The following is a 14,556-nucleotide window of genomic DNA, read 5'->3' as shown; positions in this document are numbered from 1 at the left end:
GCCAGAGAATCCCCTCAGATCCCATGTAGGACTTCCATGCCTGATGCTTGGAGCCTGTGGCTTCACATCATTGCTGGAGAAGTACTGAGCCATCCTGTGAGAGCCAGTGCCTTAGACAACCTGTCTGTGACAGGGGAATTCATACGTGTTCCTCTAGCACAGGACAAGCCCGCTTGTCTTAAGAGCATGCTTGGGGAACTACCCATCCATAATGAGCCCCAACCCACAGTGACGGTCTTAGTCATTGTTCTGTTGCTGTAAAGTGACACCATGACCAAGAAAACTCTTATGAAACAAAACACTTAATTGGGAGCTTGCTTACAGTTTTGGAGGTTTTGTCCATTACCATCATGGTGGGGAGCGTGGATGCTAAAGCAGTAGCCAAGAGCTACACCCCGAAATGTTTGCAGAGAGAGAGACTAGGCTGGGCATGGGCTTTTGAAAACTCACACCCCCTCCCCCAGTGGCACACTTTCCCAACCTCCTAATCCTTCTAATCCTTTCAAATAGTGCCACTCTCTGGTGACAAAGCATTCAAATACATGAGCCTATGGGGACCATGCTTATTCAAACCACCACAGTGACCTGTAGCACGAATCTTAAAAGGTCTTATTAATAAAAATAAACCCAGGGGTGAACGCTGAATGATCAGAGAAACAGAATAAGCCACAGCCACCTCACCTTGCCAACTCCTCAGCTGATCCTGTTTCCTCAGACTGGAAGCCTTTGAATCCTGAATCCTCATCTGAATGGGTCTCAGCTGAACTGTTGCTCAAAAGTCTAAAAGCTTAGCCAGCCAAAAGCTTCTAGTTTCTGGTCTTCACACCTTATATACCTTTCTACTTTCTGCCATCACTCCCTGGGATTAAAGACTCACTTTCTGGGATTAAAGGCGTGAGTCACCATGCTTGGCTGTATCCTTGAACACACAGAGATCCAGGTAGATCTCTGCCTCTGGAATGCAGGATTAAAGTGCTACCACTGCCTATCCTCTATGTTTAATATTGTGGCTGTTCTGTTCTGTGACCCCAGATAAGTTTATTAGCGTGCACAATATTTCAAGGAACACAATACCACCACAATGACCTTCTACCCATAGCCACCCCCAGACAGTGACTCACCAACCTACAATGACCTCTTACCTGCAGTGACCCTGCTCTTTTGCTGTGTTCCAGCATGGGCTACTGCATTCTCTTCGTGCATGGACTGAACAAGCTATGCACTGGGCTGAGCCGGTGTGGAGCCACCTCCCTGATGGCATCTACTGTGTTGTTGCTACTGCTTTTTTCCTGGAAAACTGTGAAGCAGAATGAAATTTGGTTGTCGAGAGAGTCCTTATTCAGGTATGATTAAGCAGGTAAATGTATATCTCTTCCCACTCTTTTACTGATGACAGATTTGTTTCCAAATGAAGTAACATGGGTGTGGTAGTTTGTATTAACCTGGAAAATTGCTTTTAATAAATTTGAAATGAACGATATTAATTTTATTTGGGGGTTTAATTTTAGGTTTTTCAAAGTGATATATAAAATCTGACATAAACTCACTCTAAGTGGATTTGTGAGAGTAAGAAGATTCTGGGTCTATGAATTTGGGTGGAAATATCCACTGATGAGCTGGGCTGTAAAATCAGTCACCAAATAAAATCTACACACCACATTTCATCACTCAGCCAGGTGCAAGGGGAAGGTAAGCACACAGCAGGAGAGCAAGACAGACGGCAAATCTCTCTGGAATATTCCAGAGCATTGTCGTGGTCTATGTTCTCATTGTTTATTTTAAACATTAATTTTAGGTGACAAAACAAAAGACTTCCATTTTCTGGTGGTTTTTTTTTTTTTTTCCTCTGTGATGGAATTTTTTTCTGAATACAAGCATTGTTGCTGGCTTGGTATTAGCAGCTCAGGGGTAGTGAGCGCACTTGCCAAGCACACTAGGTTAGATCCCTACATCATTCATATGTGAGTGTGTGTATTGATGTGCATATGTATATATGTTATATGTATATATACATATATGTGAATGTGTGTGTACATATTTACAAATATGTAAACCCATCTTATATATACATAAACACATACATATATGCACATATGTGTATATATGTATGCACATGTACATATGTGCATGTGGGTGTGTTTGTGCATATTTACATAGACATATATATGTATATGTGTTAATCTATAGCTTCCAGCCTGTCCCAAAGTATGAATATTAGTATTTGTTGTGAAGAAGTGAATGAATGCATGAATGAATGAACAAATAAGGCAAATGCTCACTGGACTCTGCTACTTTTTGAAAATAATTATGTCTGAGGCTGGGTATGGTGGTGCATGTCTTTAATCCCAGCACTTGGGAGGCAGAGGCAGGCAGATCTCTGAGTTGGAGGCTATCCTGGTCTACAGAAAATTCCAGGACAGCCAGGGCTACACAGTGAAACCCTGTATCAAAAGAGAAAATAGAAAAGAATGTGTTTAATCTTACTACCCTACAATATAAACATTTTAATGTAGTTAACTTGGTGTGCCTGTCTGGGTGTCATTTATCAACATGGTGTCATTGCAGCCCGGGTTCCTGTAGAGGGACTGCTGCAGGAAAAGGCTTTTTGTTTATCAGATGTAATAATGGGTCTCATGTTGACACTCTGTGTGAACATAAGGGATTTTGACCACAATCACTCTCCATTCAGTCTTTTGTCTTGGGTCCACTGATCACCTTCTTCCAAACTAATACCTGTCTACTTCCATTTCTTTTTTAAAACAAGTTTTAAGTTATTTATTTTATTTTATGTGTATGAGTATTTTGTCTGCATGTATCTCTACACACTACTTACATGTCTGGTGCCCATAGAGGCCAGAAGAAGGCATCAGATCCTTGAGAACTGGAGTTACAGATGGTTGTGAGCCATCATGTGGGTGCTGGGAATCAAACACAGGTCCTCTGTAAGAGCAGCTGTGCTCTTAACTGCAGAGCCTCTCCAGCTCCCCCTTTGGTGACACAGTGAGTTCCATTAGGACTGTTAACAGCTGAAGGTTTGTTTATAGGGTCGTAAATCCAATGCTACACCACTGAAGACAGAGTCTCTCCCTACCTTCTGGAACTCTCGGGGTTTGCTCCAGCCCTCCTCATTCACTGTGGTCCTTACAGAACACAGGGGCCCCTCCCTCCCCATGCCTCAGGCTGGAAGCATTGAAGTTCAGACACAGAACTTCCTCCTGGTCTCTTGGTTTAATCTTTCTCTCACTTTCAGTGGTTGATTTTTTATGAAACACTTCCCAACCATTCTGCTATTGTGTTGAACACTTTTCCTGGACAAAGCCATACACTGGGAATGGCATCTGCTAATGATGTTTACTGCTTAATCAAAACAACTTACATGGTGGGGGTAGGAGGCAGCATTTGCTCCAAGGATAATAAGCTAGAGTTCAAACTCTCTGCAAATAATACCAGTAGTTAAAAAATAAGTGAAAACAGCAACAACAATAAAACTGGAAAGCACACTGACTTTGCATCCCGAACCTTCTGTCCCTTTTGGTGGAAGTGTGTTGGAAGTTGGTTACTAAGATACAACCATCCCACATCTGTGCTGGAAGGGACTTTGGCCTGGGAGGCCTTTGAAGATTGGGTGAATTTTTGTGTCAGGTGCAATCAAAATAGCTTATAGTTTAAATAAAACTTTGACTGTGTCTAAGTCCTGGGAGAAGCTAGAGGCTTGTAGAGTCTTTTTTTCTTAAAGGCTAGATGTGTCTGTGTCTTCATCTGTGAGAAATGATGTTGAGCTCATATGGACACTTCACTGCCAGCTTCTGAGGTAGGACAGGGTGAGTGACTGAAGGTCACATCTGGAGTTGGGCTTGCTGACTGCATGCAAAGTTCACCTGTTTAATTGCCTGCTCTTGGGCAAATCTCTTAAAGTTCATTGAAAAATGGAGAATAACAGTGTTTATCATCCAAGGTATAATGTAAGAATAAAACAGTGCCTGAGAAATACCTCCAACAATGTCTGCAGTGGGGTAAACACTGTGTAAAGTTCTCAGATTATAACTGTGTTCTGTGTTCTGGGATAACAGAGGAGAAAGATACAGGTTGCCAGAATGAGAGGAAGGAGACTGGGAGAGGAGGACTCCCTGGAGGGTCTGGAAACCAGCATGGAGCAAATGTTACTGGTATTCTCTGTCTCAGCATCAGACTAACCAACTTTAGGAATGAGCTTGATCAGGACTCTGGCCTCTCCATCTATAGTGTAGGACATAATAGTTAGCGTCTGCCCTGGGGTGAATGATGACATAGGGTAGGTGGGCACTTGACCCAGTGTCTGGTTGAAGGTGAGTGGTATGCAAGCATCACCATCTGTGGTGGCAGTGTGAAACCGTGGACCAAACCAGGATTCAAAACAGAGATAGATCTCTCCTCCTTTCCTTTGCTCTGATGCGCTAGCTGCCATTTGTGATGCTTTAATGTTTTGTCTCTAGTTATGCTATTCAGTAATGTGAACAAAATAAGTTGATGTTCTAAACCCCAGGAGAGACATCTGATGAAGGTGGCTGTTTTGTTGGTTTTTTTTTTTTTTTTTTTTTACTATTTCTTTTACTTCTCAAGTCATCTACAAATGAGAGGCATGAGGGAGTCATGTGAAATGCATGTGTTAAAATTCTGAGTGGTAAGAGCTGGAGAGATGGCTCAATGGTTAAGAGTTCTGGATGCTTTTCCAGAGGACTTTTGATTCCCAACACCCATATGACAGCTCACAACCATCTGTAACTCCAATTCCAAGGGATCAGATTCCCTCTTCTGGTCTCTGAGGGCACTGCACAGACTACATGAAGGCAAAACACACATACACATAAAAATAAGTCTTAAAAACAAAACAAAATGCTGAGCGTTGGCACGCTGCTGTGATCTCAGCACTTAGGAGATGTGCACACCCACACTACTTTATTTTTGGTGAACTTCATGGCTCCTCAAGTCTTTCATTGACATGATAAAAATAAACAAGATTACAGCGTTTTAATGAAGGGTATCCAGAGTAAATTCTAGGATCACCCCACCTAACTGGGTTTTCATCTTGAATGCTCTGTCTCAGTTTATTTCTCCCTCTCTACTTTCTGTTACCACCATCCTGCTCTCTGCTCCTATGGTTATGAACTCATATGCACACAGCATTTTTCCTATATGTGGCTTTTATAATGTCTTCCAGGCCTACTCATGTGTCACATATTGCACAATCTCCATTTGTAAAGCTTAATAATATTCTATTGTACATACAAGTCACAGCTTCTTTTTTTGTTCATCTATTCATGAGCCTTATGTTAACATATCTTGATTATGGTGAATAAGGGGGAAAGCTATTTGATACTGACCCTGACAATGATTTCTTAGATGTCACAATGAAGGGTAAGCACAGGCCAACAAAAGCAGAAATGGAGAAATGGGATTACATGAACTTGCAAGGCTTCTATACCTGAGTGTAATGTTCTTGGGATCAGAAAGCAGGACTGTGAATTGAGAACTTGGGCTCCATAGAATGGTTGCTTCCAACATGCCAGAATCAAGAGCCTACCCAGACAGTGAACTGACCATAGAGAGTATATGTCCACAGGCCAGAAGCAGGGCCTACCCAGACAGTGAACTGACCATAGAGTAGATGTCCACAGGCCAGAAGCAGGGCCTACCCATACAGTGAACTGACCATAGAGTAGATGTCTACAGACCAGAAGCAGGGCCTACTCAGACAGTGAACTGACCATAGAGTAGATGTCTACAGGCCAGAAGCAGGGCCTACCCAGACAGTGAACTGACCATAGAGTAGATGTCCACAGGCCAGAAGCAGGGCCTACCCAGACAGTGAACTGGCCATAGAGTAGATGTCTACAGACCAGAAGCAGGGCCTACCCAGACAGTGAACTGACCATAGAGTAGATGTCTACAGACCAGAAGCAGGGCCTACCCAGACAGTGAACTGACCATAGAGAGTAGATGTCCACAGGCCAGAAGCAGGGCCTACCTAGACAGTGAACTGACCATAGAGTAGATGTCCACAGGCCAGAAGCAGGGCCTACCCAGACAGTGAACTGACCAGAAACCTGAGCTTAGACTCTAATCACCAGAATTGAGAGAAAGAAATTTCTTGTTTTAGCCACTTAAACTGTGATGTTTCACTATGGCTGGCTGAACAAACTATCATTTGCTTTGTTGTTGTTGGTTTGGTTTGGTTTGGTTTTTGGTTTTTTGAGACAGGGTTTCTCTCTGTAGCTCTGACTGTCCTGGAACTTGATCATGCTGGCCTTGAACTAACAGAGACCCACCTGCCTCTGCCTCCCAAGTGCTAGGATCAAAGGCATGCGCCACCACTGCCCAGCTTATCACTTGCTTAAGCAAGGCTTTTGATGCTTCCAAAATCTTCATTTCATTGATTATAGAATAATTATTCCTACAGTAATTCAAGTTAGCATAGACTTGATATGGCAATATTAATTTCGATAAATTTTATCAATAGGGATGTCAGCCTACATTCATCTCTCTGAATGATTCATTTTTTTTACTTAATCTCAAATTACTGAAAGAAAGAAAACAAAAAGAAGGGCTAACTGAATGAAGGAAGGAAAAAAACAAAACTGGAATTGACCTGTAGGTACAGGTTTTCTCTAATGGAAACTATCATAGATTCTGCTACCTCCCCCTTCTGGCCACACCCAACCTCTGCTCCCTCTCTCCTTCCCACCCTGCTTCCTCCCTCTGTCCTCTGCAATTTCCACAGCAGTTGCCCAGAAGGCTTCCCTGCCTGCAGTCCATTTCCATAAGGCAGCCACTGTGTTCCTTGTCCAGCACTCAATTGTTGGTATCAGTTCTATCCTTAAAGCCCTGCCCTGACTTCCCCACTGCTTTGCAAATGAAGCCCAGAGTTTTCTGCTCCATCACTAGGCTGTTGGTCTCCTCACTCTGTCTGGTCTCTTGTGATCAGGTACCTCTTATTTCAGCTCTCCTACCCCCAGTGGTCCTGCTCTCATCTCCCTGCATCTTCTAGGCTGCTTGTTGCCCTGATCAAATGCCTGATGAGAAGCAACTTAAGGGTGGACGGATTTATTTTGGCTCACTGTTTAGGGAGATAAAAACCATCATGCCCAGGAAAGCATGGCAGCAGGAGCTAGAGGTGTCCGGTCACATTGCATCTGCCATCAGGAAACAAAGAACAGATCAACAGATAGGAAGTGGATCAGGCTATGAAACCTCACATGTCTCACCACCACTCTTGACCCAGTGACCCACTTCCTCTAGCTGCCTTCCTCCTCCTAAAGGCTCCACAACCTTCCAGAACAGCAGCATTGTGAGCTTTGAGGGACATTTCACATTCAGACCACATCTGCTTAGTACATGGCACTGCCTCTTCCTCTAGCTGCTAACCCAGCTCTCCTCTTCATCTCCAAAGCCTCAGCTTTGTTGCCTGCTCAGTTCTGTTTCTGTTCTGAGCTAAGCTCCTGGTGATTTGTTGGTACCCTACCCACTTTATGAGAGGCTCTTTCACTACCTCTATTTCCTAACTACCCACATGTCCCCACCCCGGTAAGATCCCGAACAAGCTCCCTGGCCATTTTATGTTCCAACACCCAGCACAGCACGGTGCTGGGGCAGCACCACATAGATACTGAATGACTGTAGTATTTACTTCTGTAAACTTGTTTTAAGCCACCAGCCTTCTGGGATGCTGCATTTAATGCAGACCATACATTCTAGACCCAGGCACAGAGCAAGGACAGTACTTGTCAGATCTCGCCTCGTGCCTTAAAGGGCGGTTTTGGTCATTGGGCTGTGCATTCTCACTTTATGAAATCCATCTCATCTTGCCTTCTTGTACCTTTGTATTACACACACAAAATCACTGAGGCTGTATCACTTTCTAGCCAAATTTAAAAAAGCCTTCACCTGAGGTAGACATGAGAGAGAAGGGCCTGCCTGGGGCTGGGATCCCTCAAAGGGACGGTGCCTGCCTCACCTTCTGCAGGGTCTAACTTGGCTGCCTCCTGTGTCAGATCCTCTGCCCACTGCACCTGAAGGTGGAAGGACAGACTGGTCTGGACAGTCGGAGGCTTTGTGTCCTGGCTGTGTTCTCCCCCTTCATGTCTGCAGTTGGGTTCTGCTACATTCCAAACAAAAAGCCTCAGCAAAGCTGACTGACCTTACCAGCCCCAGGTGTGTCTCTAGCAGAGAGAAGGGTCCCATGCTTCCCTGCAGAGAGCATTCAGTTGTGCACACCTAGCCAAGGCCTTCACTCCTTCCCTATGTAGTCACTTATGTCATTCACAAAATGCAGAAGCCTGTTTGGGATGAAAGCAGAGGACGTTCAAAGGCAGCTTCATAAAGCTGAGAGTAAAATAGAAAAGGGTCTGACAACAGTATGATTCTTGTTTTCTTTCTTTTTAATATCCATTGTAGGTCTGGAGTTCAGACTCTGCCCCACAATGCAAAGGTTCATTACAACTATGCCAATTTCCTAAAAGACCAAGGTCGGAACAAGGAAGCCATCTACCACTACAGAACCGCCCTCAAGTAAGCACCACAGAAGGCTTTAAGCTATAACAAGGACTGTTCACATTACCCTTCCCCTCCCAGGGTGTGAGGGTGGTCATTTCTCTTGACAGTGAACTCACCCTTGGAGGTAGAAAGGCTCTTGAATTCTGAGTCTCTGAGCTCAGTATTCAAGTCTGTCACAAATGGACTCAATGCTGCTTCTCCTTGCAATTGGTGGAAGTATTAAGGCAACTCCATGTAGTTAAAAGGGAGGTTTATTTGGGGGGGGGGGGTAACTTACAAGTAAAGGGATAGGTTACAGGGTCCGGTAGAGGTGAAGTGCAGTCCAGCAGTGTTCTCTGGAGAACTCTGCTCAGTCTACCATCCAACATCCAGGCTTACCGGGAACCAAGAGAGCCAGCACATCTGGATCTCATCCAGATCTCAGGTCTTAAGGGCTCCCGTCTTGGCCCCGCCTCGTAGGTGTGACAGTTACCAGAAGCCTCAGTGAGGGTAGTACTTTCAGGTCAAAGCTGGAACAGCTACCCTCTACACCTTCCATGTTCAACATCTTGTAATGGACTAATCGGCCATTGAGACCTGCCTCAAAAAGGCCAAAATAAAAAAAGAAGATATATTCCATCACAGGTACACATAAAGTATGCTTTGGCCTTAATTGTAAATGTTTTGTGGTTTCTCATACATTCTTGAGTGGAGGAAATAGGCAGTTAGTCCGTCCAACAGTGTTGGTGCGAGACTTTCTACACATTTACAAATTCTGTCAGCTTCAAATAGAAAAGCTGACCCTGATCCACAGCTGGGCCAAGGGTTTATATGAAGTGAAATTCTCTGGCAGATGATTCCACAAAATTATAGTTGCTGGTTTGCTATTTCTGCTTCTTTCCTGTGAAACAACAAAAATAAATATTTGTTTCTAGAAGAAATATACACCATGAATGGGGGATGACAATCAAAGCTTAAAACCAGTGCTGAAATTAGTGAGTTATTTAATGCTCTCAACCTGGATCCCAGACATTTCTGATTTAAAATCTCATTTTTATATGGACTCCTCTGCCATGGACTTTTGGCAGATAGGAGTGTTTTACTTTCTACTTTAAAATAAGTTGTCACTCTTTGTGTTAGACAAAAAAGGAAAACCCAAGACTATTCATCATCGAGACAATTGTTTATCTTTGGTGAATGGAAGATTTCCCATACTGCTATTCCTTGGTGGGAACTGCCGAGAGGGACTCAACTCATCTCCTACCCAATGGCTCTTCTCCTTCAACTCTAGATCTCATGCTCTATATTTACCACAGCAAGGAAGAGAGTGACTAGGGAAGCAGCAAATTAAAGGCAGTGGGGTCTGGAATCAGTTCCTCAATCCCCCTAACTGATGAAATGAGCATGTAGATGCCACAGGCAGTGGCATTTACCTACTGTGTTAGCAGGGAGCAGAGAGCAGAGGGGAAGCTGAGCCTGGTGTCAGCCTCAGAGCACATCCAGTGACCTGCTTCCTTCAGTGAGGCTGTACCTCCTAGAGAGTCTCTAAGTTGCTCAAACAGCACCTCTGCCTGAGGACCAGTGTTCAAACGCCTGGGTCTGTGGGGCCATTTCATGTCATGTGCACACCACCTCAGAAACCTGTCCTTAAGTCTTCAATAAATGCCAAGCATGTAAGTGTTGCCGTGAGGGGCAGCTTTCCAGTTCACACTTAATTTTGACACTAAATCCTGAGACTCTCATCTGAGAGAACCAGAAAACATGGGTGTATCTACTGTCTACCTCCCAAGCTTTCTAACTTTCTGTTGTGTAGGAATAGATTCCTGCCATTTTGTGGCAGGTAATAGGAGGGAAGCTCAGAGACCTCTCAACAATCCAGCTGTGCTGTTCCCACCTAAGAACTCCCAAGCAATGCCTTCTCCAGTATGTCCGGAAGAAGGAGGTGACCCTGCCTGAACAATATGCAGGAGATGTGGAGTGGGTACTTGGCGATTTGTGTGTTTATTGACTAGTTGTAAAAGTCAGTTAAAAACAAAATCATAAAACAGGTCTCCTTCCCTCCTCTTCCTCCCTGTTCTCTCCTCCTTCCCCACTCCACCCCCCTTCTCTCCCCAGCCACCTTTTACATTTGAGTTTGCAACAGGGTCTCAGTTGCTTAGGCTGATCTTGAAATTGCAATTCTCCTGCTTCAGCCTCCTGAATAGCTGGGATTATAGGTATGCACCACAGCCAGCCTCATGAATACTTCTTAGTATTTTATCTTGCCTTGAAATTTCAAATGTGCATTCATTCACAAGCCTTCTAGTAACAACAACAACAACAAAAAGTCCTTAAGAGCCTGCAGATTCAATTTCGCAGTGACGGTGCCCATATTTAGTCATTATAGTTTTGTTGTTTTAGAGTAGAATACAAGTTAAAGGTACTTACAGTCATTTTAGTAGACTAGTTGAGATTTTGTCTTACTTTCCTCCAGTCTTTTACAGTTGCTTCACATCTAAATCAGTGACAATTTTTTGAACAAACCCTCTTTTTTTAGTATTTCTAATTTTTACCTACTTTCCTTATGTTTTCTTTCCACGCTTATATTTTACCTGTTTGTAAAAATATTTCAAGGCAGTGAATACTGTAAATAAAAAACCACCTTTATTAGACACATCTGAGTTTTAGCATTTACTTGGTTTAGAAGCTATCTAGAGATCTGATAGTATAATTAACAGGCTTTTTGAAGTGCAGTCTTACTACAGGTGATAGTTATAGAATCTGCTTTTCACTGTTTAAATCGCTGCATGGTTAAATTCAGGTTGTTAAACTGTGCTGGTCAAGAACCAGCACCTGGAACAGAAACTAAAGTTTGCCTTTGTCTGGTGGATCAGAAAGACTTCTGGCTGAGCAAGGTGATGTACACTTGAAATCCCAGCATGTGAGAGGCAAAGGCATGAGTGCCCCTGGGAGTTCAAAGCCAGCCTGGTCTACATAGTGAGTTCTAGGCCTGCCAGAGAGAGCTACATGGTGAAGAATTGCCCAAATCCTCATTCCCATCCCCAAAGAAAGAAAAAAGGAGAATGGGGTGAGGAAAGGAGGGGAGATAGAGAGATAGAAAGAGAGATGGAGAAGGTTAGGAGGAGAGAGGGAGGGAGGGGGGAAGGAAAGCTCCATGGAACCTTCATTCACTCAGATGCGTCATCCCCGGACACATTCTATGTGCAGGATTCTATGCTGATAGAGGGGCTGCAACCCTCTGCCACTCAGGCAACTCTTTTTACAAGAATGGCTTCATCTTAATCTCACAGTTAAAATTTAGCCACCACAATTCCAACAATGCAGTCAGGTGATATGATGTCCAAACTGAAGGCACTCAGGTGCCTTTTGACTAGGTTTATAGTACCAAGCATGAATTCCCTTCCTGTGGAACAGGACTTAAAGTCAGTCCAAAATGATTGATTATATCCATAACCTTTGTGCACATCTGACCTGGCAGGTGAGGCAGTATTGTATACAGTGCTGTGTTCATCACAGGATAATTCCACTGGTGGGTTTTTCTCCCCCAATAGCCTACACAGCATTTCTGGCACTTAGAAAGCTAGCCTGCAGGGAAGAAGTTTTCAGATCAGTTCCAGCTTGATCTCTCTGTGTCCTACAACCAAAGTGTGTTGTATCTGCAGCAATAGGCTCTTACCATCTAGTTATAGTGGGCAACCAATAGCCTGGGTTTTTTGGTGGGGTGCTCTGGGGTTTCCTGATCAATAACTCATAGGGAGATGTCTTAGTTACTTTTCTGTTGCTATGCTAAGATACAATGACCAAGGCAACTTATACAAGAAACAACTTTGGGGGTGCTTACATTTTCAGAGGGTGAGTTCATGACCATCATGTACAGAGCATGGCAGCAGGCAGATGGGCATGGTGCTGAAGCAGTAGCTGAGAGCTTAAACTTTGATCTACAAACAACAAGGCAGAAAAAATCTAACTAGGAAACTGGAAATGGCATGGGCTTTTGAAACCTGAAAGCCCACCCCAGTGACTTACCTTTTCCAATAATGTCACACCTCCTAACCCTCCAAGCATTGAAATATATGAGCCTATGGGGGCCATTCTTATTCAGACCACCACAGGAAGGATCCTACAATGGACCAGGCTCTTTTCTATTGGATAACTAAATTTTCTCTTGTACAAAAGACATCTCCAGTGTGATGGTTGATTTCCATTGTTGACTGATTAAGAAACACCTGGGGCATTGATGAGGCACACCACTAAGTGTGCCTGTGAGGGTGATTCCAAGGAGGGAAAAACCTACTCTGAATGTAGCTGGTGCCACTCTGTGAGCTGGGGTCTTCAATTGAATGAAAAGGGAACAGGAGGAAGCTGGCTAAGCGCCAGCTTTACCCTTTGGAGCCAGGTACAAGTAAGCAGCCTCCTTTCCCCAGGCTTTCACCCTTCAGTTGCGTCTGTCAGGTGTTTTATCACAGGTGCAAGAAAGGGAACTGTTCGATTGGCTAACACACGAGAAAGATTGAACTGAAATCTATTGCAGTTTGCTTAGTGTATAGACTCGTCAGGAGAACAGAGCCCATTGATGTAGTTCTTTGTATTCCTCCTTCACGGGATGACTGGAATTCTACAGGGAGATCCCATTAGATTGAGCTAAGTGTCTGTGGGAAAACGAACTAATAGAGGAATGAGTACTGAAGAAGCATGGTTGACATTAGAGTCTGAGGAAACCTGAGATGTCTAATTAACTACTATGCTTGATGCCTCCAGTCTGTCGACATTAGCTCCATGTAATTCCTTTAAAATTCTGTTTATAAGCTGCTGGAGTTCGGTCATTAAAAATCAGGAGTCAGGAGTGTTTCTAAAAGCTCCTTTACAGTCTGTGCTGAGGAAACATTTTTAAATGTCTTTCTTGTGACCACGACACTATCTGCCTTGTGTCTCTGGAAAAAAATTAAAATCCTAATATTGTTTATTAACCAGGTTTACCCAGGAGGAGATGGTTTCTTTGGCTGGTGTGGCATTTTTATCTGTGAAATTCTAAAGAAATTTTCAATATCACAAGTAGGTGCTTGAAATTATTTTTGTTTTTTCCTGCTGATGAACTAAGAATAAGTTACCTTCTTAATCTACATACACATGCACACACACACATGTACACACACACACACACACACACACACACACACACACGCACATATATCAGATACACACATGCATGTATGCACATATATACACATCTGCAGATGTTATTTATTATGTCTCATGTTCATAAAGTTTAAGGAATTAACATTACTTTAGAAAAATACTGAATTTTAATAAAATTGTGGCCAACTTATCAACTGAGTTTCAAAATGAAAGTGTCATTATTTATCTTCAGGCAAGTTCCGTGCTTTCTGGCTGCCTTTTTTCTCCCCGTGTCTCACTTCCATTTAACTAGCTTGGATGAGGCTTCCCAGGACATAGACTTCAGAGGTTTGCATACAGGAAATCCATCCAGAGCACTCTCATAAACTCAGGAAGGAAGCCGAGCACAGGATGAACAAGGGCGTGGGGATGCACTGAACCGCACCAGGCTCACTGACCCTGAGCACTTCTGCAGCAGGGCTGACCCCTCAGAGCAGTCATGAGCAGACATCAATCTAGACACCCACTTGCCACCAGGCACTACACCCCAGGTGTCTGGTGGAGAGGAGGTAGGCCATGGTAGCACGCACACCTGGCAGCTGGCAACGAGTACCTCCAAACTGAAGGCACGTGCTCCAGACAGCACATACTGCTTCTTTACAGGAGAGGTAACCCTTACCCAAAATGTATGTGACCTTCAATGTTTCAGAATTCATCACATTTCACCAGAACAGAGTTTTGACTTTGTGTTAATGAGGATGGTGTTGCCACCTACTTCAAACAGATGGCAGATCTCATTATTATTCCTGTAGCAGGCTTAAAATAATGTCCAAATCACTCATCACGTAGCATTCAGAGACAAATTCTAACCATAGTCACCACTCCTACTGTTCCTCCTGTCACTGAGACCACGGGCTGGCCTTGAACTTGGAA

At 43.7% G+C, this 14,556-nt stretch overlaps 1 protein-coding gene across 1 annotated transcript in view; it reads left to right on the top strand.

The window, feature by feature from the left end:
- Tmtc1 (transmembrane O-mannosyltransferase targeting cadherins 1) overlaps positions 1-14,556 on the top strand; it is a 223,706-nt gene that overhangs the window by 146,086 nt on the left and 63,064 nt on the right. The window contains exons 10-11 of the mRNA XM_059256410.1: positions 1,176-1,343; positions 8,431-8,544. Of these exons, the coding sequence (XP_059112393.1) occupies positions 1,176-1,343; positions 8,431-8,544 (282 nt within the window). The remainder of the gene's footprint in view (positions 1-1,175; positions 1,344-8,430; positions 8,545-14,556) is intronic.

The sequence above is a fragment of the Peromyscus eremicus genome, chromosome 3, assembly GCF_949786415.1.
Source record: "Peromyscus eremicus chromosome 3, PerEre_H2_v1, whole genome shotgun sequence".
Classification (NCBI taxonomy): domain Eukaryota; kingdom Metazoa; phylum Chordata; class Mammalia; order Rodentia; family Cricetidae; genus Peromyscus; species Peromyscus eremicus.
The sequence above is the reverse complement of the archived record's forward strand: the minus strand, read 5'-3'. Positions and strand labels throughout refer to the sequence as shown.